General features: G+C 40.7%; 1 protein-coding gene across 1 annotated transcript; it reads left to right on the top strand.

Moving 5' to 3' along the window:
- The first annotated feature begins 9,893 nt into the window (after nucleotides 1-9,893).
- On the top strand, nucleotides 9,894-20,878 carry insig1.L (insulin induced gene 1 L homeolog). The gene is given in 6 exon segments (NM_001093132.1): nucleotides 9,894-9,993; nucleotides 12,533-12,886; nucleotides 16,220-16,344; nucleotides 17,290-17,456; nucleotides 18,833-18,932; nucleotides 19,490-20,878. Coding segments are annotated over 5 exon segments (756 nt in total). The 5' UTR covers nucleotides 9,894-9,993; nucleotides 12,533-12,552; the 3' UTR covers nucleotides 19,520-20,878.
- The last annotated feature ends 6,198 nt before the right edge of the window (nucleotides 20,879-27,076 follow it).

A 27,076-nucleotide genomic window follows, 5' to 3' on the forward strand; every position in this document is an offset into this window, starting at 1 on the left:
ATACTAAGTGTATAGTGCATTTAAAATCAAGTCCCCCAGCAAACAACGTGACTAAGTAGTAAGACCCTCTTGCACTTACCCATAAGTCAAGAGCTCTAGTGAGCAAGTAAGGAAATTCTGAAGGAAATATTGCTTAAATGTTTTAAGTAGGGATGCACCGAATCCACTATATGGGATTTGGCCGAATCCCCGAATCCTCGGTGAAAGATTCGGCTGAATACCGAACCGAATCCTAATTTGCATTTGCAAATTAGGGTCAGGAAAGGAAAAAGTGGAAAAAAGAAAAAAACTTTGCCTACCCGCCCCTAATTAACATATGCGTATTTCTGCTGAAAAAGGCCGAATCCTGGACAAATCCCGAACCGAATCCTGGATTCGGTGCATCCCTAGTTTTAAGCAAAATAATATTCTTTATAGGTGGCTTCCACTGCAGATGTATATTCTGTAGGTATTTATGATTCAATTTGTTTTCTGCAGTTTGTTCCTACAGTAGAACCTCCATTTAACATTTTTGAGAGGATCTAGAAAAATTGTGTTTTTGGTCAACTGGAAAGACATAAAATACCAATCAAAGACTGGCCAGGTCAAAAATATGACATCTCTTACATGACCAGAAAGTGAGTCATGGTACACATTCAGAATGTAAACCACTAATGGAACATGTGCTTTGTAGCCCTCATTACCTCAGTCTTGTTGGGCAATGAAGCTGTGTGTCCATCTCACACAGGATCTACACATTGCTGCTCAGTCACTTTAAGTGAAATGAGATGCAGGGTGATCTCTACACTAGGAGAGACACAATGGTTGAAATATGACGATAAAGTTAAAGCTTTTCTTCAGCAATACTGCAAAGTTTCTAGAAAACAAATATGTTGAGAAACACGCACACACCCGTAAGCATGCTACTGCCGGAAAAAAAAATTAAATAAATAAATTGAAAAATGTCACTGTAGGTGGTTTTCCAGATGGGCAGGCAGTTTTGACCCAGGCAGCTCTTCAAAAAAACAAAAGCATTTGTTTTTTACATCCATATAGAAACCCAGACCAAATACTGTGGCCTTCCAATATATTATCTTTCACAACTTCAGTCTGTTGCAAATACTGACGTTCATCCATCTATTTCACCATTCCATATCAGCTGCTCCCCTAGGCAAATCCCTTCACCAATGAAAGAACCTAGCAAAGATGCCCCTCCTTGTATATCTCACACTACACTCCCTCAAATGACCTCTGCTCCTAGCCTCCGCCTCTCTTCTCCTCTCATATCATCACTTCATTCCATTTCTCAAATGACCTCTGCTCTGTTCCTAACCTCCGCCTCTCTTCTCCTCTCATATCATCTCTCATATTCCATTTCTGACTGCAAGACTCCTCTCAAGCTCCTGTCAGACTCTCCCCTTCCCTCCAAGTATTTAGAGAAACATATTCAACGTAACCCTATTAAGCAGAAGTCAACTTACCAAGAATTACCAACCTCTTGTTTCAACAGTTTCCCATTTAGATTATAAGCTCTGAGAGCAGGTCCCTATGATTCTATTTTTATTTGGTAACCCTTATTTACTAAATCACTCTAAGACACATTTGTGCAAAACACAGTGTAACTTACTGGCACTTTAAAAATAAATAAACGTGATGATGAAGCAAACTAGGGAGAAGGATTTTTCTATATAAACAGTTTGCTAATCCTCTTAAATACGCCTGTGGACGTTGCTTAGGATGCTGTCATGTCTGTAGGAAAGCATTCTTTAGATACCAAGGGCCTTACTATTTACCCCTTCATACGCAGTGCATGTGTGATTTATTCAATCAGTAATTCTTCAGAATGTCTTTTAGACATGATCCCTAGGAAATCATTTTAACTATGGATTTAAACTATATCTACAAATGCATGAACCTTGATGCAAAATTATACTTTGTAGAAATGGCATAAACACAATGTATGTGTTGTGTATGGCTGACATTTCACTTGTTGCGTTTTACTAGTGTCCACCTTAAGCCAGTACAAATTTCATGTTCTTGTAATGCTTATGCCAAGTCTTTTCAATTGCAAAAGTTTCCGTCAGGGACTTGCATTTAATCTCATATGACTAATGGCATACTTAAACATGAAAATATTGATCTGCTTTCCATAGTTTTAGAATAAGTCTACCTAAGTTTTCGTTTTAAATAATGCCACATGCCAGCTGTCAATCACACTGAAGTCCTAACCAATGAAAACTGATAATTATTTTTCTTTGCTGGTATGTGTGAAAGGCTATCAATACAAAAGACCCTGTTTCTCTTGACCTACCTAACTAGTTTGGTAGGATTTTCCCAGCTCTACTGATTTATTTATCCAATTTCTATATAATAGCAATAGCCATTTCCCATACAAGTTTCTAATGGCTAGTCAATGGTTCTAATGGCTAGTCTAATGGTTAGTCAATCATTAATCATATCTAGGGTTAACATATCTAGGTGACCGAGCAAGTATAGGAAACCCAGTATAGATAATAAACAGGCATCCTATTCAAAATAGACAAAGTTCAATAACAAAGAAGAACACAAATATGACTGAGGTTTCATGACACAGGGTTTAAGGGTAGGTCACTTTGACAATACAGAAATACAGGGAATTACCATGTAAGAAGGTATATTATGCATGGCAGGCTGCAATTGAAATACAACATTGAGCACTCTCACTGGCTTTAGCTGTCGGTGGGATACTGGGAATTAAAGTTCCCCCCACAACCTGAAGATCACATATTGTCAGCATGGAATTTTACTTTTATCCAAGACTCTGAAACTGGTGGCCCCAGAAAGAAGCCGAGTTCCAATTGTTCTACCAGGCCCGGACTGGCAATCTGTGTGTTCGGGCTAATTCCCAATGGGCCGCTCATCTTACAGTTAAAATGGGCTGGCTTCCTCGCTACTGTTAAAATATAATTAAGCTTCCGTCTGCCACGAGTCCCATGCACATACACGCCTCTCTCCCTTCGGCCTGTTGCCATGGGGATGGACTGGCATCTGGTGCACAGAGGAACACCTCTGCCTGCCGCCTCAGCTGGGTTACCCCTGATTTTCTTTTTATGAAAAGGCCGGACATGATCAACAGACAGCACCAAACCCACGTGTGAAAAAAGTCCACGCTTCTTGCGGTGACGCCCACTTCAACTCAGTATGCTACAACGAGGCAGTTCCACCCTAGTAGAATGCTTTCCGTGTCCTGTGCAATGGTCTTTGGGCAGTGATAAAGAGGCATGGAACGATCGCTGACGGTAATACGCAAAAGTATTTGGCGTTGGAGGCAGAAACTGGCGAGTAGCTTAGTAACCCAATCTCTAAGTACACTAGTAACTAGGCAACAGTAAGGTTACGTTGACAAGTCGCTCAGCTATAGTTACGCCACTGTTTGTATGTTATAGAATGACCTAGCAACTTTTCAGTTGGTCCTCATTCTTATTTTTGTGTTATGGTTATTGGATTGTCATTTTCTTCTGCCTCTTTCCAGTTGTCCTATGGGGATCACTGACCCCAGAAGCCAAAAAAAACTATAGTCTGTGAGAGGCTACAATTTTATGTTAGCCACATTTATTATTAATTTTTATTCATACTGCCAAAAAAAACATTATTCCAGTATCATTCTGGATTGTCCACATGATTTTAGCAAACAGTAGATTATCAGAGTAGTGGCTTTCTCCTTGCAAACTGTAGATGGGAGTAGTAGCTTTCTTATTGCTACTCTGCCATAAACACCGTTGCTGTTCAATGTTCTCCTGATGGTGGACTCATGGACATCAACATTTGCAGGCCCTGGGTTCCTTTGTAACCTCTCGGACAATTAGTTGCTTTGCAGTTGAAATTATCTTTGATGGCCGAGTCTGGATAGGGTAACAACGGTCTTGAATTAACTTCATTTTTGAACTGTTGATTGGTGGAGTCCAAACTTTTTAGAAATATTATAACCTTTTCCAGCTTTATAGGCATCAGTAACTCTTTTTCTGTGGTCCTCAGACACCTCCTTTGTGTTGTATGTATGATCTGGCTTTGGTGGATCCCCTTTCTTTAAATAAAACACGGTCTCTCACTCACACCTGATTGTCATCCCATTGACTGAAAACATTCTGATTTCACCTTCAAATTATATTATAGTCCTAAAGATTCGCTTACTTTTGCCACACGCAGAAATGTTATTGGATAGGTCACATTCATATAAAAATTTTAAAGGGTTCCCAAACTTTCACACACTACTGTTTATCAAAGTATAGAATACCCCAAACTCGAATTCCTCTATATACAATAGGGTTTTGGTTTATTTTTCAACCAACTTTCTCTCCTGAAGAATGTGAGCTTATAGCTACCTTTTATCAAGTGTACTTCTACAAAGTATTTTACCAGCCTCATGACGATTTTATTAAAAGGGGTGAAACTTAAAAGATAAGATTGTTCTGCACAAAATGTGGCATCCCAAGTTGAGTAAAAACAGAATATATGCTTTATTTCAGATTACGACAATGTTTTAGATTTGCCTTTTACAGATATACAACAAAGCCCAAAGGCTGATACTTTTACAAAGCTTAACTGTTCTTCTACATTCTTCAAGTTACAGTTTAAACTGAAAAGATGTGGGCCATGATGTATTTCTATCTGAATGAGAAATTCAACCCATAGCAGAATTTCTTTTACTATTAAATAAACTGTATTTTTAGAGTCATAACAATTTTTGCCTCTGTAGGTAATAAAAACTGCTAGTTTATCTTTTTTATGATACAGCTTCCATAAGTACACCTCTCATACTGATCACATACTCTGGAAGACTGCACCTTGTTCAAACTCCACAGCGGCCAGGAATTTTACTTCTCTTATGTCATTACCCTACCTGGCCTTCCTTTATTCTGGATAACAGGTCCCATACTTATATATAATTGAAGACCTTAATCAGCCTTTACAGTTGTAAACCCCAGGTAGCCACTGAGTTTGCAGCCACTATTGGTAAGTTTATGTATGCAGAAGTAATGGAGGTGGGGGGGTAACAAACAAGAAACACATACTCCATAATTGGAGCAAGAGAGGTAGAGAAAAAAAATTCAGTTTCTGTACTGAATGTTCTCTAATGCAGAAAATGTGCTTATCGTGCAAGAAACTGAACAAAAACACACACCAGACTGCTCAAACCTTTTTTTTTTTTTTTTGGTTCTTCTTTTGTTTTACGTCTGAAATGAAATGTGAGGCTAATAAAGGGGAACTTTACATTGCAGTGTTGCAACATCACATGAGCAGGCACACCCACTCTTTTTCTCTTCTCCTAGCTGACCTGATTTAACCTGTCAAATATTTGCCATATTCTTCCGCTCCGAGCAGGGCCGGCAATGAAAAAAAAATAGGACCTGGAACTTTGATCCCCTGCAGCATTCCTTTGTGTAACCTCACAGTGTACTGTGCCAGTAAATAAGGATGTGTCTGTACTAGGAACAGGAAAATGCCGAACTTTGTGTGAAGAGATTAATTATTTGGATGGATACTTGCCCCGTTACCTGGCTGCCCACATATTGTTTTTTTTTTAAGGGGCAACCATAGAGGTACAAAAGTTGGCTACAGTCCAACTATATTGATTGCTAATTTGGGGTAGCCCTTATTCGGGTGCATATTTACAGTGACCGATTCCTGTTTTGATGGCCACTACAGGGTTCAAACACTAAAGCCCCCTTGGAAAGCTCTTCTTCCTTCAACAGCACCAATTTCCCACCAGGTTTAGCACTATAGTACTTGCCAGGTCTTAGAGAAGGCATGGGCATGTCTCACCTACTGAATCTAGAAGCATAGAATAGAGTCCTGCACATGTCTAGTCGGACAGACCCATGCCCAAACCCACTCCACACCCCCCATCAAATATGTCCCTTTCTTCCCGACTAACTCCTGTGGGGAGGCGGGACCATGACTTAGCGAGAGGTGGGGCTGTGACGTAGAGGGGGCAGGACATGACATAGCAATTGGTTAATCATCGCATCAATCTCAGGGAATCCTGCCCAATTTTAGCAATTTGGAAAACCAGGCAGTTTTGACCCAGACAGCCCTTCAAAAAAATGGGCTACACCCGTCAAAACTGGACAGGTGGCAACCCTGCCCCCTACCCAGAACTGCTACCGGGAGCACAAAGATGTAACTTACCACCGACTCAGGACCCACAAAGTTAGACGTGACGACATCATAGACAGGAAGTTACATCACTCCAGCATCAATTCAAATACAGTGAGCTCTAATACATCTTCTAGGCAAAAGGAGCCCCCCTATAAGATATATTGGATCTGTCAATGACTAACTGCTGCACCAAGACAGAATCAAGAACAGATGCTGAGAGAGGACTAGTTAAGATAAACTTGATTATTTCAGAAACAATGCAGAATTTTTAATTGATTATATTTAGAAAACTTCTTATTTCAGTATGCTGAAGCTTATATTACATTTTCATGTTCTCCTTTAAGCTGCTGGGCAGCCCCATCATGCATGATGTAAGTAGCACTGCTATAGGCTGGTGCATCATCCAATCGTAGAGCTGCATCTCTTGGATTCTGCTTGAGTCAGTTAGTAGCCAGTGCAGATAGGGTTGGTCTTAGCAACTACAGGGTCCAATTTGTTGGGGATCTCTAGACTTGGTGGACAAACGGCGACTGCCGATTCCTCTCTCCTGTTGACTGCTACTGTAATGCTGCCCATTGAACTGTCTCCCTTGTTCCAGTCCAATCAGATTCCCCATCGTCTCAAGCAGTTGGAGATACTACTAATTTTAGCCAAAAAGAGAGCCAAGGGTATCTGCAGGGCTACCAGCTTCCCTTCCCCAGCAAGCAATACACTGATAGGAGTACCAATAATATGGGGTTCCCATATTGTCAACTACAAGAGGTCCTCTGCACTCAACCCATTATCAATATATTTAAGACAGCGACATTTTGTGCATACTGCTACTAAAAAATGCCTTACCCTTTAAACAACACAGGGATTGTTTGTCCATATATTGCAATATATTTAATCTGGCCAACTACGTCAAAGTCATCCCATATCTGGCCAGTCCTACGCTTAATTTTCATATGATTCATTAAGAATACAATTGCTTATACATTTTACAAAGGGACTAAGTTTTACCTGCAACTTACTAGCTGCTTTCAAAGTAAAACTCCCAAACTTGGCTGCCCTTTTATTAGACACCAGTGGGATCACCTGACTATAATTGGAGAGGGTGGGAGCTACAACATGGAGTCAGGTGATCCCACTGGTGTCTAATAAAAGGGCAGCCAAGTTTGGGAGTTTTACTTTGAAAGCAGCTAGTAAGTTGCAGGTAAAACTTAGTCCCTTTGTAAAATGTATAAGCAATTGTATTCTTAATGAATCATATGAAAATTAAGCGTAGGACTGGCCAGATATGGGATGACTTTGACGTAGTTGGCCAGCTTAAATATATTGCAATATATGGACAAACAATCCCTGTGTTGTTTAAAGGGTAAGGCATTTTTTAGTAGCAGTATGCACAAAATGTCTCTGTCTTAAATATATTGATAATGGGTTGAGTGCAGAGGACTCTTGTATTTGACTATATGTATTTTGTGGTCACACCCTCATTGCACCCCCGCCTAATGGTTTTAAAAAATAGTGGTGAGCACAACTTTCCCTTGTTTGTTAGGGTTCCCATATTGGCCTGATTGGACCCAATAGCTAAAAACTGCCATGATTACAGAACATGACCTATAATAAGTTTCTTACAAGATGCAGACTCTGCAACTGCTCCCACAAATATGGTTGCCTCCTGGCTGGTAAAAATTTTGATTGATGCCAATGTTATTAATAGAGAAAACCTATAAATATATAACAAAGAGTATTTTTTTCCAGAAAAGGTGCCAACTCCATTCCATTGAGGCACTGACCGTTTTGCATCTTTTACAATAAGGGACAGATTTATCAAGGGTTGAATTTAGAGTTCATGGGAGTTTTTTTAAAAACTCCCATAAACTTCCATGAATTTGAGATTTGAATTAAAAAAAATCTCATTCTGCAAACTCGGGTGAATGGGATCGACCCCCAAACTCGAATCAGGAAGGCTGCAAACAACTCCAAATTGATCCCAGGACGTCCCCCATAGACTAAAAGAGTAATTCGGCAGGTTAGAGGTGGCGAATAGTTGAAGGGCCAGCGCATGATAAATTTTAAAAATCTAATTTGAATTCTATTTGAATTTAAACTATTCCTTAGTCGAATTTCACAAAAAAAAATTGAAAAATTAGAATTTTCACTTCGACCCTTAATAAATCTTCCCCTAAATGTCTTATTCCAAAACATCAGTGGAGTTCTATTATGTATGTGAGGCCCATTAATGGCCTTGTTGACCTTTAAAATAACTTTTAGGATGATGCAGAGTGATATTCTAAGACAATTTGCAATTGGTTTTCATTTTTTATTATTATTTGTGGCTTTTGAGTTAAGCTTCTTAGTCAGCAGCTCTGCAGTTTGCCGTTTTAGCAGTCTGGTTGCTAGGGTACAAATTCCCCTAGCAACCATGCATTGATTTGAATAAGAGACTGGAATATGAAAAGGAGAGGCCTGGATAGAAAATAGCAATAACAATAAAGTTGTAGCCTTACACATGACTTATTTTATTTAGATGGGGGTCACTGACCGCATTTGAAAGCTGGAAATAGTAAAAAAAAAAAAAAAAAAGGGTAAATAATTAAAAAAACTAGAAAATTGTCAATTTCCCAGCTGCCCCAAGTCATGTGACTTGTGCTCTGATAAACTTCAATCACTCTTTACTGCTGTACTGCAAGTTGGAGTGATATCACCCCCTCCCTTTTTCCCCCAGCAGCCAAAAAAAAGAACAATGGGAAGGTAACCAGATAGCAGCTCCCTAACACAAGATAACAGCTGCCTGGTAGATCTAAGAACAACACTCAATAGTAAAAACCCATGTCCCACTGAGACACATTCAGTTACATTGAGAAGGAAAAACAGCAGCCTGCCAGAAAGCATTTCTCTCCTAAAGTGCAGGCACAAGTCACATGACCAGGGGCAGCTGGGAAATTAACAGTATGTCTAGCCCAATCAGATTTCAAAATTGAATATTAAAAAATCTGTTTGCTCTTTTGAGAAATGGATTTCAGTGCAGAATTCTGCTGGAGCAGCACTATTAATTTATGCATTTTGAAAAAACATGTTTTCCGATGACAGGATCCCTTTAAAGTTGAACCACCCTTTAAAGTCTAGTCAAGGTTCGGCCATTGCTCCAAAACTGACCCGCTCAATCTCTATATATTGAGCAGAACAAACAGTGCAACTATTTTCAGCAACAGCCACACAGGGAAGACCCAAAAAGGACAAGAAGCTAAAAGTCAGCAACCTCCACTGACACAACATGAGACTGGCTAATGGATAACTACACTAGGAACCAGGATAGGGGACATCACACTTGGCACGTTCCGTTTCACACGTACCCGCCTTCAGACACAAACAGGCCCTACCACGCCGCCCCCCTTCCGCCAACTTGCGCGTGTTCGTCTCCCTTCACCCGCCGCACAGTCTTGTCACATGTTCCCTTCCCTCAAGTTGTTTTGATTTTGTGTCTCCGGAGCGGGAGCGCGCGAGGTGGGTGGGTGTGTGTGGTGCGTCAACTACGTCATATGGGCAGGCCGCCGCTGATTGGCCGGGGCAACTCACCAGACACGCATGTTGTTGTTGGGGTCGGGACAGCTGTTGGCATATCCTGCACTTACTGTGAGTCACCGGCGGGCGGGGAAGGAGGAGCGGGGCGGCCGAAGTTTAGTCATGTGGGCGGGGGAAGCCGCCACAACTGCATCACTACCTGAGCCTTCCAACTCATCTCATTAGATTTAAGCAGCTCCAGAAGGCGACAGTGGAGGAAATCCCAATACCGGCGAGGGGAATAAGGTGGAAAGTTTATCCGCTCTGATAGATTGTCGGTTCTGTTTGGAGTGAGCACAGCTTGGAGACCCGGGGAGCACTGCATTGTGGGTAAGGAGAGCTTTGCTGGCACTGTCATTACATACAGACTGGCACTGCATTGCATTGTGGGTAACTGCCCTAGACACTGGCACTGCATTGTGGGTAACTATGCCATAGACACTGGCACTGCATTGTGGGTAACTATGCTATACAGACTGGCACTGCATTGTGGGTAACTATGCCATAGACACTGGCACTGCATTGTGGGTAACTATGCCGTAGACACTGGCACTGTATTTTGGGTAACTATGCCATAGACACTGGCACTGTATTGTGGGTAACTGCCATAGAGACTGGCACTGCATTGTGGGTAACTGCCATATACACTGGCACTGTATTTTGGGTAACTATGCCATAGACACTGGCACTGTATTGTGGGTAACTGCCATAGAGACTGGCACTGCATTGTGGGTAACTATGCCATAGACACTGGCACTGCATTGTGGGTAACTATGCCATAGACACTGGCACTGCATTTTGGGTAACTATGCCATAGACACTGGCACTGCATTGTGGGTAACTATGCCGTAGACACTGGCACTGCATTGTGGGTAACTATGCCATAGACACTGGCACTGCATTGTGGGTAACTATGCCATAGACACTGGCACTGCATTGTGGGTAAGGAGGGCTTTGCTGGCACTGTCATTACATAGAGACTATCACTGGGCTGTGGCTGTTGCTGACAATTTGCTATGTCACTTGCAGGGGTTAATGGGTTCTGTTGCAAATATACACCGGGCTAATGGGAGTGTCATGCCAGTCAGCTGGGGGAATGGGGTGCTGTGTGGGTATTGTTGGCTGCTGTGCACCCTGTTATTGCTCCTTTCATTGTGATGCCTTGTGTCCTGGCATGGCCATATATCACTGCCGGGTATTGGATCATTGCTGTATTTCTTATGCTATAAAGTGCCATCTTTCATAGATAGTGCCACAGGCCTGAGCACCACTCACAGACACAGCTGTTCTAATGAAGGTTTGAGGGCATGATGACTCGTGGTTGCGAATGGCTGGTTTACCAGTGTTCTATTATAATTAATTAATAATTAGGCTGTGCAACTTGGCAGTGAAGTCGTTTGCATACAACTGTACTCCAGCCCATTAAAGTTGCTACCATACCTCTGGGCACTGGCCGTTCTATAACATTATACACAATAAAGTTGGGTCTATATACCAGACCACTGACTCGTGCTTCTGGGTCACTAAAGCTGGCATCATACAGGTGAGCACTGTCACACTGGCCGGGGCAATACTGCTGGGCAATAGGCCAGTAAACCTGGTGCCACACTCCTGGGTACTGGTTCTCTGATTATGGCGCCATCTCACTTGGCACAGGCCGAATAAAGTTGGAGCCAGACCACTAAGCACTGGTCCACTAAAGTTGGCACTATACTGCTAGGCACTGTGTTGGTTGCTGTAAGGCCATACAACTTCTAGTGCAAAGGCCCATGTAAATGGGATTGCTGCTGAAAAGCTGAACCTATGCCACTGGGCTCTGTCACTTTTTAAAGGGAATCTGTTTACATTTCTTAGTAGTAATATATACAGGTATAGCACCTGTTCTACAGAATGTTTGGGTTCTGGGGTTTTACGGATAATGGATCTTTACGTAATTTGGATCTTCATGACTTCAATCTACAAGAAAATCATATAAACATTAAATGAACCAAATAGGCTGGTTTATTATATCTTAGTTGGGATCAAGTACAAGCTACTGTTTTATTATTACAGCGAAAAAGGATTATTTGGATAAAATGGAGTTCATGGGAGACGGTCATTCTGTAATTGGAAGCTTTCTGGATAAAGGGGTTTCCAGATAACAGATCCCATACCTGTATATGTGTGTGTATATATATATATATATATATATATATATATATATATATATATATATATATGTGTGTGTGTAATTTTTTTTCTCCATGAACCTTGGCTTCGCCGTTCCTGTTGTACACTGGGCAGCGCTACTTGGTACAACTTTTAGAACAAATGCTGGAGAATGTGAGGTGGCACTTCTAGCTGCTGTTTATGGAAAAGTAACTGAAGCAAAGTAGCCCGCAAATGTGTCAGCTTAGTGGCGCACAAGGAGGAACATTGTATTTTGTGAATGGAAGCATCTTGTCTGGTTCTTGTAATCTGTAGCAGCCAATAAGGTGTCTCCTTTCTTCACTTAACCTGCTGATTGCTCTGGACAATAAGGTCTTGTCAAATTGTGTCTCTGTTAATAGTTGTGATTTGCTCTTTGGAATACGTTTTTTTTTTTTTTTTTGTAGGGATCAATCAAAGCACCTTGCCCTCCGACCATTGTTTTACCTTTATTTGTAAAGGAAATACAGCTTGTATGACAGATACTCCCAACTGTCAGCTGTCTCTTGCTACTCCATTATACCCACCAGACATTGCCCTTTCAAGTGAAAAGTCACTGCCATTTTCCTGAGAGGATCTTGTTGTATGACACCTACACGGTGACTGTGAGGAAATTGCCTGCTATTCAGAGCAGTATTTCCCCTTCAACTAATCTATTCTGCTTTTGCTTTCGTTTCTGCAGTTCCATACAGTCGTAAACAAATGCAAACGCTAGAGGAGCACTGCTGGAGTTGCTCTTGCACCCGAGGAAGAGACAAGAAGGGCACAAAGGTCAGCGCCTGGCTAGCCCGAAGAGTTGGAAAAGCCATGTCCTCCTTAAACTCTCTCCTCAGTCTGGCCTACAGCACACTAGCCAGCAGTGAAGGTCGTAGCCTTATCCAGAGAAGCCTGGTACTCTTTACCGTGGGTGTTTTCCTTGCACTGGTACTCAATCTACTTCAGATCCAAAGGAACGTGACTCTGTTTCCAGAGGAAGTCATCGCCACCATATTTTCCTCGGCTTGGTGGGTCCCCCCATGTTGTGGAACTGCAGCTGGTGAGTCATTATTTGTTCACCCTGATTTATAGGGGTTTGTCTTTGACTAATGTTCCATAGGCCTGGAGCAACACTAAGGGGCCTTTATACTTTTCTAGTGTATTATTTAATAGCTTAAAGGGGTTCTGTCGTGATTTTTTTTGGTGTAGGTTTTCTTTCTAAATTACACTGTTACACAGCAAATAATTCACTCTACAATATAAAATTTCATTCCTGAACCAGCAAGTGTCGTTTTTTAGCTGTAATATTGGTGTGTAGGTGCATCTCAGGTCATTTTGCCTGGTCATGTGCTTTCAGAAAGAGCCAGCACTTTAGGATGGAACTGCTTTCTGGCAGGCTGTTGTTTCTCCTACTCAATGTAACTGAATGTGTCTCAGTGGGACCCGGATTTTACTATTGAGTGCAGTTCTTAGATCTACCAGGCAGCTGTTATCTTGTGTTAGGGAGCTGCTATCTGGTTACCTTCCCATTGTTCTGCTGATGGGCTGTTGGAGAGGGATGGGATTTATATCACTCCAACTTGCAGTAAAGAGTGATTGAAGTTTATCGGAACACAAGTCACATGACTGGGGGCAGCTGGGAAACTAACAATATGTCTAGCCCCATGTCAGATTTCAAAATTAAATGTAAAAAAATCTGTTTGCTCTTTTGAGAAATGGATTTCAGTGCAGAATTCTGCTGGAGCAGCACTATTAACGGATGCATTTTGGAGAAAATAAATTCCCATGACAGTATCCCTTTAAGGGAACTGGTGGTCCTTCTACTTCCTATAGCTAGCTGCCCTTTATAAAAGAGAGAGGATTTTTCTGGCTTCTGTTCCCAACGTATTGCAGTTATGTGCCAAATCCATGTAAACGGCAAGTCCACAAGCTCCCATAATGCCGTATTATGTGATAGTTTTCTGAACTGTTGTTGATAGAAAGAATTAGGGATGCACCAAATCCAGAATTCGGTTCGGGATTCAAACTTTTTTCAGCAGAATTTGGCTGAATCCTTGTGCCAGGCCAACCCAAATCCAAAACCTAATTTTCAATGGAGAACTAAAGCTTAACTAAAGAAGTAGACTAGAAATGTTGTACATTATGTTTTGAGCTTCTGTACCAGCCCAAGGCAACCACAGCCCTTAGCAGTAAAGATCTGTGTCTCCGAAGATGCCCCAGTAGCTCCCCATCTTCTTTTCTGCTGATTCACTGCACATGATCTGTGCTGCTGTCACCTACTGAGCTTAGGGACCCACTCACAATATACAGTACAAATAGAATAGAAATGTCACAATATAAGGCAGATTAGTAATTAATACAGATAATTAGTACATGGCAGCACAGAAACCAGTGCCTTTAGCATCAGAATTTAATAATCAGCAAACCTGTAGCATCAGCTTATATTACAGAAAAACCTAATTTTCTGCTGGATAATTAGTGACAACCCCTAAGTTTAGCTTCTCAACAGCTGCTCAGAGCCCACTGAGCATGTGAGTGTCACAGACACTTTCCAAGATGGTGACCCCCTGTGACAAGTTTGAAGTCCTGGATCATTGCTGCTATTGACAAGCTGAAACTTTAGGCTGGTGCAATAAGTTCAGTATATAGAATATGGCATTTTTAGCCTTATCCATTTTTAGGGTTTAGTTCTCCTTTAAATGTTCAGCATAAGCGGAAAAACACCTTTCCAATGTCTACTGAAACATATTAACGGGTGCTGCCATATGGCTTATTTTAGCTGAGCTGCTGTTATAATAGCATTCCTGCTTTGTCCTTACTATAAAAGGTCAATATAGAAAGTAACAGTGAATGACTCTCCATAGGAAGCGCCCACACAATCGACCTCAGAATCCCTTGCATATTGTAACAAGGGAAAATAAATTGACCGACTGCCAGTTTTAAAACTATTTGCCAGAGATCCTATATCGGCATGAGAACACTTCTGCTGCGTTCTTTAGATAGCACAAGAAATGCTGTAAGGCCGTCTCCTTCTGATTGGCCACCTCCCAAACTGGTGAGCTGCCTGGCTCCATTCTGATTGGCTGCCTAGCTCACCATACCACACTGCTGATAGAATCGAAAAATAAGGAAGTGATCAGGAGTTGGCCGTAAGCTGCTTGCACTGCTACTCTCTGGCTCATGCTGTATGGCGGGGGCAGAGGAGTCACAACTGTTATACTATAGGAATTACTTATTTTATGTCCTGTGCAAAATACTTTTCACAGTGTTTATTTTTAAACAAATGAGACCAGGTCCAGGCAGCCTGTTACCTACTTCACTGCAAGCCGGTTTAGGCGAATGCATTTTCAAGTAACTAACCGCCTGTCCGGAAAGCGCTCTGGTATTTAAAGGGTTTGTTCACAATCAAATTAAGTTGTAGTAGAGTTCTAGGATCCCTTATCCGTAAAGCTCTGAATTACGGAAAGGTCGTCTCCCATAGACTCCATTCCATACTCCCATAGGGGCAGAAGGTGTATAGGAACCAATGGGGAACTGACAAATAATCAAATTAAGTACAGGTATGGGATTCGTTATTTTGAAACCCATTATCCAGAAAGCTCCGACTTTCGGATTGGCCATCTCCCATAGGCTCGATTTTATCCAAATAATCCACATTTTTAAAACTGATTTCCCTTTTCTCTGTAATAATAAAACAGCACCTTGTACTTGATCCCAACTAATATAATGAATCCTTATTGGAAGCAAAACCAGCCTATTGGGTTTATTTAATGTTTACATGATTTTCTAGTAGAAAAGAAGTAGGGCATGAAGATCCAAATTACAGAAAGATGCATTATCCGAAAAACCCCAGGTCACCAGCATTCTGGATAACAGGTCCCATACCTGTCAGATGTAGAGAATGATATTTTCAGACCATTTGCAATGGCTTTCCATTTTTTTTTATTATTTGTGGTTATTTAGCTTTTTATTCAGCAGCTCTCCAGTTTGAAAAATTTAGCAATCTGGTTGGTAGGGGCCAAATTACCATAGCAACCACGCATTTATTTGAATAAGAGACGGGGATATTAATAGGGGAGGGACTGAATAGAAAGATGAGTGATAAAAAGTAGCAATAACAAGAAATGTGTGGCCTTACAGAGCATTTGGTTTTTTTTAGATGGGGTCAGTGACCCCCATTTGAAAACTGGAAAGAGTCCTATAAAAAAAAGCAATGAAGGCCAATTGAAAAGTTGCTTAGAATAAGCCATTATATAACATACTTGAAAGTTAAATCAAATTAAAGGTGGACAGTTGTTATGCAAAGTGAATGGGCTAATTTGGGGGCTGTGTCTCCCACCCAATAGTTACATGTTGCTGTTGTTTTACATTAAAGCTTTGTTTTATTTTGCAGCTGTTGTAGGGCTGCTGTATCCCTGCATCGACAGCCGTATTGGAGAACCACATAAATTCAAGCGAGAATGGGCCAGCGTGATGAGGTGCATAGCCGTCTTTGTTGGAATCAACCATGCGAGTGCTGTATCCTTAAACTCTTATTTCCACACGGGCTATTTGTTATTCCAAAGTCATTAGACACTGTTGCTTCACAATGATGGGTGTTTTGATGTCAGATACTATTAAACTCATAATCACTCTTCAAAGATAGTACAGGTATGGGATCCGTTATCCAGAAACCCCCGAATTACGGAATGGCTCCCATAGACTCCATTTTATCCCAATAATCCAAATTTGAAAAAATGATTTCCCTTTTCTCTGTAATAATAAAACCGTGCCTTGTACTTGATCCCAACTAAGATCATTTTTAGTAGACTTTTTTTAATAGGCTTAAGGTATGTAGATCCAAATTACAGAAAGAGCCGTTATCTGGAAAACCCCAGGTGCTGAGCATTCTGGATAACCGGTCCCGTCCCTGTATTATAACGGTTCAGCCATCCATTTTCTTGGGCACCGTCACCTGGAGATGCAGGTGACGGGCCCAACCAGACTGATCTATATCCAGTCAATATAGGAATCTATACAGGCCTGTCAGTAAAGGACTACATTAAAGGAGAAGGAAAGCTACCCAAGGCAGTTTATTGCCAATAGATTATCCACAACAGTGCAAGCTAGAATGCCATTTTTATTCTTTAGAATGCTTTTCGATACCTGAGTAAACAGCTCTAGAAGCTCTCTGATTGTTTAGGATAGCCGCTGCCATATTAGCTTGCCGTGACATCACTTCCTGCCTGAGTCTCGTAGCTCTGAGCTCAGATTACAGTAGGGCGGGAGGAGCAAACTGAGCATGCTCAAGCCCAAGCCCTGGAGGTTTAAGCTACTTGGAAACCTGGAAGATTTCTCATTTATCTGGTTTATGTATTGTGTGTGTGTGTGTGTGTGTGTGTGTAGGTATCTTCATGGCTACTCCATGGTGTAAGTCATCATTGTTAATTTTACCACATTTTCCTTAACTCCCGACATCTTCAGAAACTTGATTTTGCCAATAACGTCCAGCTGTCTTTAACACTAGCAGCCTTGTCTTTGGGACTGTGGTGGACCTTCGATCGTTCCAGAAGTGGTCTGGGCCTTGGAATTACTATCGCCTTTCTCGCCACTCTTATAACGCAGTTTCTTGTCTACAATGGCGTATACCAGTAAGTCATCAAAGGATAAACATTGCCACCCCTTGCTTATTTTATTCTAAAACACTTCTTAAAGGAACAGTCCAGTGTAAAAATAAAAACTGGGTAAATAGATAGACTGTGCAAAATAAAAAAAAAATATTTCTAATATAATAGTTAGCCAAAAATGTAATGTATAAAGGCTGGAGTGACTGGATGCCTAACATAATAGCCAGAACACTACTTCCTGCTTTTCAGCTCTCTAACGCTGAGTTAGTCTGAGACATTTTAGGGGGGGCCACATGGGACATAACCTTTCAGTGAATTTGCAATTGATCCTCAGCATTTAGCTCAGATTCTAAGGGCAGAGACACACACAGACAAATCTCCTCTTCTTCGGGGCAACTAATCTCTCCAAACTGCCTCCTGCCGGCTTTAATGTAAATTGCCAGCAGGATGGGGCTCCGAGAGCTATCCCGCTGGCGATTTAGATTGTAGCCGACGGGAGGAAGTTTGGGGAGATTATTTGCCCCGAAGAAGAGGCGATTTCTCGCCAGGCAACTAAATCTCCCCGAATCTGAGCGTGTCTCTGCCTTAAAGCAACAGTTATGACCCATGTGCCCCCTCAAGTCACTGATTGGTTACTGCCTGGTAACCAATCAGTGGAAAGCAAGAGAGCTGAAAAGCAGGAAGTAGTGTTCTGGCTTTTATGTCAGACATCCAGTCACTCCAGCCTTTATACATTACATTTTTGGCTAACTGACTATATTTGAAATATTTTCTATTTTGCACAGCCTATTTATTTACCCAGTTTTTATTTTTATACTGAGCAATTCCTTTAAGCCGATGTTAACTTTTTTTTTTTAGCAAATGTCTTTTGGCTCAGAAATTTAGTGTATGGATTGGTGATGGGCAAATAAATTCACCTGGCACGAATTTGCTGCGAATTTCCACGTTTCGCCAGCAGCCAATAAATTCGCAAATCGCCTGCGAAAATTTCCAGCCGGAATTTCGCCAGCATCAAAGTTTTTTGGACGCGTGTCCGAAAAGTCGTTAGTGTCAAAATCATCACCGTCAACACTATTCGGACGTCCATTGACTTTTAACGCCAGCGTCTGCTGGGACGCGGTCATCAATTTCTGATTTCACGATTTTTCCACAAATTTTTCACCGTAGGGGTAGAAAGGGGAAAAATATTTTACTTCCTTGTTTTGTGACAAAAAGTCCCGTAATTTCCCTCCCCGCCACTAATTTGCATATGCAAATTAGGATTCGGCTTCGGTTGGGCCAGGCCGAAGAATTCAGCCGACTCCTGGATTCGGTGCATCTCTATTTTTTATGTATAAGATGTGATCCTTTCCTTTTATACTGTGCATGGATCAATGGTCTTTTTCTTTTGTTTTCAACAGGTACACCTCACCAGACTTCCTATACATTCGATCTTGGCTGCCTTGTATCTTTTTCTCTGGAGGAGTAACTGTCGGCAACATAGGAAGACAATTAGCAATGGTAAGTGAACACCCTTTTCATAGTCATAATCAAGCATAGTTAAAGGAACAGTAACAACAATAAATGAAAGTGTTTTATAGTAAATAAAATGTGTAGCCATGGGAGCAGCCATTCAAGCACAGGATACACAGTAGTTAACAGATAAGTACTACTATAGTTTATATAAACAAGCTGCTGTGTAGCGATGGGGGCAGCCATTCAAGCACAGGATACACAGTAGATAACAGATAAGTACTACTATAGTTTATATAAACAAGCTGCTGTGTAGCCATGGGGGCAGCCATTCAAGCACAGGATACACAGTAGATAACAGATAAGTACTACTATAGTTTATATAAACAAGCTGCTGTGTAGCCATGGGGGCAGCCATTCAAGCACAGGATACACCGTAGATAACAGATAAGTACTACTATAGTTTATATAAACAAGCTGCTGTGTAGCCATTGAACCCATTGAACATTTTTAAAGAATGTATATAGGACAGTTGCTTAAAAGGGGTGCAAGACTGTGAAATTGTGATGTGAAATACTCACTGTACAGTATGTGCTTCATTTCAGGGTTCTTCAGAAAAGACACACGGCGACTAAACGGGTGTTTGCGCCATTGAACAGGGAGAATGTTTGAGACCCTCATAACAATCCGCAACCTTCACTTCAGCAATGAAACGTCAATATGAAAACTGTTGCTTTGTTGCCTCTCACTACATCCTATGGTGTGCCGGACAGTCCATCAGATCTTACGATTTATGGCGGGGAAAAAAATGGACGCACCTCTTCCATTATTAAGGTTTCTGATCTCCCTGCAGGACGGTGGCATTTGAGAAGGTTCTGTGCAGACTTCTCTTCACAACACAGTATTATATTTTTGGAATGGTGATATTGGGGGGGGTGGGAAAGACTCGTCAAAGCTTCGAGGCGTTTGTGTCCTGTGAAGATTTACACATATGGGCGGATGGTGCTGATAAAAGAGGAGTGAATATGAGTTTAAATAGGAGCATGTTATTTATCCTAAATTTAAAATAAGGCTGCAGGTAAAAAAGGCAATATTAGATTTTCCCTTATAATAAAAGGCAATGCTTTAGTTGCTGCGACATATAGTAAAGATCTGGCTAACGATATTCCTACTGTTCAACAACCAAGAAGGGAAATGCTTAGAGGCTAATCATATAAACGAAACTACCAGTAGGATACGAGTTTTAGTTATTCTTGCAGCAGGTAACTGGTACTCTCGGGGAGGCACATTTATCAATTTCGAATTCAAGTGAGTTTTTAAAAACTCACCTAAACCCACATAAATTTGAAATTCGACCAATCGAAATTTATTTTAAAGAAAAATCGTTTTTTTTCAAACAGATAAAGTAAATCGACCCAAAACCTTGAATTTAAAAAAACTAGATTCGACTTTTTTTATCAAAAAAAAAACTAGAATGTCAGGAAGGCGGCAAACAACTCCAAATTGATCCCTGGACGTCTCCCATTGACTCAAACAGCAATTCGGCAGGTTTTAGGTGGCGTATAGTCGAATTCGAATTCCTAAAGGACCAGAGTATGATAAATATGGATGCACCGAATCCAGGATTTGGCCTTTTTCAGCAGGATTCGGGCGAATCCTTGTGCATGTCCTTGTGTATCCTTGTGCAAGTCCTAATTTGCATATGTAAATTAGGTGTGGGAAGGGAAATCATGTGACTTTTTGTCACAAAATAAGCAAGTAAAAAAAGTTTTTTCCACCTTTTCCTTTCCCTGCCCTAATTTGCATATTCAAATTAAGATTAGGTTCGGTATTCGGTCGAATCCTTTCATGAAGGATTCGGGGATTCATCTGAATCCCAAAAAGTGGATTCGTTGCATCCCTAATGATAAATCAGGAAAATCTAATTCGAATTTTTTGGAAAACTCAAATCTAATTTGAATAACTCCCTAGTCAATTTTTAAAAAAAAAAAAAATATGAAAATTCTAATTTTTAATTCGTCCCTTGATAAATATGCCCCTAAATCGTTTTATTTATTCTTTAATAATGATGATCCTAACCATTCACATAAGATAAAACCGTATGAAAAGGGAAGTTTGCCTTTAGAATTTCAACATGTTAAAGATGGGCCTATTCTAAGCCGCTTTTCAGTTGGTCTTTAATTTTAGTTTGTAAATGATTCTTAAAATGAGATATGGTTTCTGGGTGTTTGACCCTGGCCACCAAGCTTTCAGTTACACTGATCTAAATATATATTCAACATTGGCCTGTTCATCTGATGTCCACACTGCTGCCTGGTTGCTAGGGTGATTAGGTCCCAGCAACCAGGCAGCCGTTAAGGAAATGTAAATAATTAAAAAAACATTTTAATGAAGACTGAAAATACCACATTCATAAGAAGCACAACTATACAAGACATCCTACCAGACTTACAAGAGGGAATTGCCGTTTTTTTGCCTCGCAGCCTTATTACTATTCGCAGTCTGTGATTGCCTTGTAAAAAAGAGAAAAAAGTGCATTTGTCACTTCATTATATACATTTTGTTATTTGGAATATTTTGTTATATGGGTGAGCACAAAGTATTCATACTAGGGATGTACCGGATCCAGGATTCGGTTCGGAATTCGGCCTTTTTCAGCAGGATTCAGATTCGGCCTAATCCTTTTGCCCGGCCGAACCAAATCCGAATCCTGATTTGCATATGCAAATGTGGGGTGGGAAAGCGCGTCACTTTTTGTCACAAAACAAGGAAGTAAAAAAAAAAATCCCCTTCCCACCCCTAATTTGCATATGCAAACTAGGATTTGGTTCGGTATTTGGCTGAAACTTTCGAGAAGGATTCGGGGGTTCGACTCAATCCAAACTAGTGCATCCCTAATTCATACTGATCTTATTATTATATGTATAGATCAAATCTGAGCTATAATACAATGGTGCAATGTGTTAAAAAAAAAAAAAATATCCCCTAGAATTGTCTTTACAATTCATATACTGTGCTTTTATTTTGTAGACTGTAAGCCTCGAGGCACTTGGGGCGTTTTCTCCACCAGCATTCACATAACATGGGTACGTTATGGTAACAGACCTGGTAATAGGTGCAGAATTATCTACAGAAAAGCAAATAAGTATTTATAGCGACTGACCTGGTCCCCGGCCACAAGTCACCCTATTGTTTAGGAACAAATTGGATAAAGAATAACAGAGGCAACGTTATAGATGAACACAGGTTCCCCGTCACATAAATACGAGCAACATAATCTTGTTGGCAGTTAAAAAAATATATATATATAAATATATAGATGTAAATGGGTGCACACCAGGAACGTTTAAAGCCAAGTTACTTAAAGGTTAAAACATACTTTATTGAAAAATATAAAAACAGGCCAACGTTTCGGTCTCCGCAAAATTAGTAACTCTTTATTCATACTTGTATCCAATGTTTCGACCCAGATTAAGGGATTTTATCAAGTCCTTGATAAAGGCCCTAATCTGGGCCAAAACGTTGGCTGCACAAGTATGAATAAAGAATCATGATTCACTATGTTTGGAGTGAGGGTCCTTTGGAAATAAATATATATATATATATATATATATATATATATATATTCGGGATGCACCGAATCCAGGATTCGGTTTGGGATTCAAGCTTTTTCAGCAGCATGTAGATTCGGCCGAATCCTTCTGCCCAGCCATCCGAATCCTAATTTGCATATGCAAATTAGGGTAGGGAAGGAAATCGCGTGACAATGAAGTAAAATGTATATCCTCTTCCCATCCCTAATTTGGATATGCAAATTAGGATTCAGATTCTGTTCAGTATTCCGCCAAATCTTTGGCGAAGGATCCGGGGGTTCGGCCAAATCCAAAATAGTGGATTCATATATATATATATCTATGAAAGCACTCACGGCAGCAAAAGGTAAGAGTATATCAACGTGTCTTTAATTCTGCATGGTGCATCAACACATGGAGCCGTCGTCAGGACTCCACGTGAGCCGAAACGCGTTGATGCACCATGCAGAATTAAAGACACGTTGATATACGCTTACCTTGTACTGCTGTGAGTGCTTTCGTGGACTACTACTAAGTCATTTTGGTTAGCGCCCGCCAAATTTCATGGACTGTGAGTGCCGATTTATCTTTGAGTGTCTTCGAATCTTAAAGTAGCAGTTTGGCGGAAAATGCATCTCGGAGTGCGACGCAAAGATGAAAAGCAGCAATAATTCCATGTGAAATGATTAATTGTATCAGGTAGCAATTATATCCAGAAATAACTGTGTGTGTGCTTAAACTGTCCCTTTATGTTTCATTTTTGGGGTTGCCTTACCATGTTATTCACCGTAGCGTTGCTTTCGGTTTCAATTGTTGTTGCAAGATGGATGCCAATACACTTTTAGATGAAAGGGACAATCCCCTGTGGAGCAAAATGAATAAGGCTTGTTGGTAAAATAATATTCTGTCTGTTGTTGTCATTTCAAAACCTCCACATTTTCTTCCTTTTTTTTCTATATGCGACTGATCATCGTTTCTTTTTTTACTCCTACCCATGAACTCATAAGGACTTTCTGGGGGGACAAAAAGTCCTCGGGAGTACAGATAAGGAGGAGTTTATTATACAGAGAGTTTTTTATCAACCCCTCTCTCTCTCTCCCTGAAAGTACATCCAGTCAAACTTTTCTGCCCTAATCGGGGCAATAAATTTAAACTAGAGATGTAGCTAATCTGTGTTTTTTTTAAACAGCCGGATACAGAATCCTCCACTAAAGATTCTGCTGACTGTAAGCCTTAATTTTCATAAGCCAATTAGATTTAAATAAAGAATCCCCACCTTCCATGTCCAAAGTCATATTATTTTAGGATTTTGGATTTAGTTCAGCCTGATGCTGGGATCTGGTGAATCCCTATTAAAATCCATGAATTTGTCCGGCGACTGATCGCCCTGAACTGCCTCCCACTGGCTAGAATGTAAATTGCCGGCTTGATGGCAGTCGGAGCTCTTTGTTTTCTGAGGTTGCCTGAGGTTTCCTCGTGAGACAACTTCAGGCGACTTCGGAAACGAAGCGCTCCAACTGCCATCCCACAAGCAATTTACATTCTAGCCGGTGGGAGGCATTTTGGGGAGATCAGTCGCCCCGAAGAAGAGGAGAATGGTTGCCGGGCGACTAATCTCCCCCCGAATCTGGTTGTATGCCCTGACCCTTAAGCAACAGAGAAGAGAAATGTTTAACACAAGCCTTATTCCACATTGAACACAATTGTGCACATTGCCCCTTTAGTGCCGTCAACTTCCGTCTTCAGCTATTGCTGAACTACTGCTTCCTGGGGTGCAGGGAGTTGTACCGTCAGCTGTCTGACCCACCTGCTTGTGTGTATAATCTATTATTGTTTTAGTTTTGTTATAAATGATGAATAATAATAATTTTCTTCCATTCTGTGAAGATTTAGAAAGTTTAAAAAAAGTGGGAATATTCTAGATACAGGTATGGGATCTTTTATCCAGAATGCTCAGGACCTGGGGTTTTCAGAGTAAACCCAATAGGCTGGTTTTGCATCCAATAAGGATTAATTATATCTTAGTTGGGATCAAGTACAAGCTACTGTTTTATTATTACACAGAAAAAGGAAACCAATTTTAAAAATGTGGATAAAATGTTGTCTATAGGAGACAGCCTTTCTGGATAACTGGTTTCTGGATAACTGATCCCATACCCGTACAGACTTATTCCTTTTTCGTTGTGTCACTCCTACAGTTTAGGAAGTATTACAACTACTTCAAACTTGATTGTTCTACAAAATCGACTCGTACGTTTAAAAATCGATTTCGAATCATTTTATTTATTCCGATAAAGATCCGGATAGTATCGATAGTCCAGGGGCTTCTGCATTCTGCTGGGGGCTTGTTATTTTCGCTTTTCAGGGGTTTCTTTTATCCGAAACGAAGCCAAAAATATTTGTAAAAACACGTTGCCAACACTTGTAGCGAGATTGTGAGCCGAAGTGATTCACGTGTAAAAAAAATATATATATATTGCACTATGCTGGATTTCAACTTTATTTTTTGATTGAGTTACCAGATCATTGCGTGTAGGATTTCTTTGATATTTGTATAGACGTTTATTGCTTTCCACTTTTTTTTTTAAATAAATTTTGTCTCATTTCATACTTGTGCGCTTTCTTGTGTTGAGATCTACAGTAGGTTTCAGTACGTCCTTCTATATCTTGTATTAAAGGGGTAGTTCACCTTCAAACAACTACTTGTTTTCAGATAGATCACCAGAAATAACGACTTTTTCCAATGACATTGTGGGGCCGATTCATGAAGCTCGAGTGAAGGATTCGAATGAAAAAAATTCGAATTTCGAAGTATTTTTTTGGTACTTCGACCATCGAATTGGTTAAATTCGTTCGAATTCGAACGAAATCGAACGAAAAATCGTTCGACTATTCGACCATTCGATAGTCGAAGTACTTCCCCTTTAAAAAAAACTTCGACCCTCTACTTCGGCAGGTAAAACCTACCGAAGTCAATGTTAGCCTATGGGGAAGGTCCCCATAGGCTTGCCTGTGATTTTTTTGATCGAAGGATTTTCCTTCGATCGTTGGATTAAAATCCTTCGAATCGAACGATTCGAAGGATTTAATCGTTCGATCGAACGAAAAATCCTTCGATCGATCGCAGGATTAGCGCTAAATCCTTCGACTTCGATATTCGAAGTCGAAGGATTTCAATTCGAGGGTCGAATTTCGAAGTATTTTTAACTTCGAAATTCGACCCTTAATGAATCGGCCCCTGTGTGTTCCCGTTTTTCTAATATTAAAGTGTAAAGTGTCATTTTTCACCTTCTGAAGCAGCTCTGGGAGGGGGGGTCGCCGACCCTGTAAACTGTTCTAAATGTATACATTATGGGGCAGATTTAGCAAGGGTCGAATTTTGAATAAAAAAAACTTCGAAATTCGAATTACAAAAGCAACCAACCAAAATTTATTTAAAAAATCTAAAGTTTTTTGGGGTGACTAGGCCATTTTCATTGGAATCGTACAAATCAAAGTAACATTGTATTCGATCGAATTCGATTCTATGTTTTTTCTAAAAGTCCACCAACTGACTCTAAATAGATTCTAGGAGGTCCCCGATAGGCTAAAACAGCAATTCGGCAGGTTTGAGACTACAAATGGTCCAAGTCAAAGTTTTAAAGAGACAGTACATGATGAATTTCTATCTATTCCCTAGTCAAAGTACACAAAATTAGCTCGAAATTTATACATTTTGATACATTTTTGATACATTTCTTATCTTTGTCCCTGCTGAGCGGAATCCCTGTGTTTCATTAAAGCTGCTGTTAGAATTGATACAATAGTTGCTGATACTCCAGAGATGCTGCTGAGAAATGGATCAACTAAATGTTGCACAATTGTAACAGTTCAGAGTCTGCACCTGAATTACTGAGCTGAAACACCAGAGAGGAACATTAAACTTTAAACTTGGATTTTGGAAAAACAGTAAAAAATAAATAATGGAAAGTAAGTGAAAAAAGGTTTTATTTCGGGGGAACAACTAAAAACAACTGAATTGAAAAAAAGTGTTTGGATGGTGAACAACCCCTTTAACTAGTTGCTCTGTAGAATTATCAGAAAAATAAAAAATTTAACCAACACAGGCTGAGTTGGAAGTTGAAACTTCCTAAACCTTTTCTAAAGCTGGACAAACACATACCAATAACTGACTGATATCTAGGGATGCACCCACTTCAGGATTCAGTTCGAGATTCGGCCAGGATTAGGGTTGCCATCCGGCTGCTATTTTACCGACCTAGCCGGTAAAACACCTGCCAAGGCCGGGCCCGGTATTACAAATTTACTGGCAATGTAGCTGCCTGTAAATTTGTAATACCCTTAAAAAGACCCCTCGGCCCACCCCCCCCCCCCATCCCCTGTAAACTTAGCTTGTCCTTCGGTTTTTGTCCTGGCCGCGTCGTGGCCGCGCCCCTTTGTGTCACAACCCCGCCCTTTGGACATCACATCATGCCCCTTTTGTACCCACCCCCCACCAGCCGGAAATTTTTTTGCAAAAGGTGGCAACCCTAGCCAGGATTTTGGCTTTTTTAGCAGGATTCGGCACAATCCTTGTGCCTGGCGGAATATGTAAATTAGTGATGGGAAGGGAAGTCACAC

This window comes from Xenopus laevis, chromosome 6L (assembly GCF_017654675.1).
Source record: "Xenopus laevis strain J_2021 chromosome 6L, Xenopus_laevis_v10.1, whole genome shotgun sequence".
Classification (NCBI taxonomy): domain Eukaryota; kingdom Metazoa; phylum Chordata; class Amphibia; order Anura; family Pipidae; genus Xenopus; species Xenopus laevis.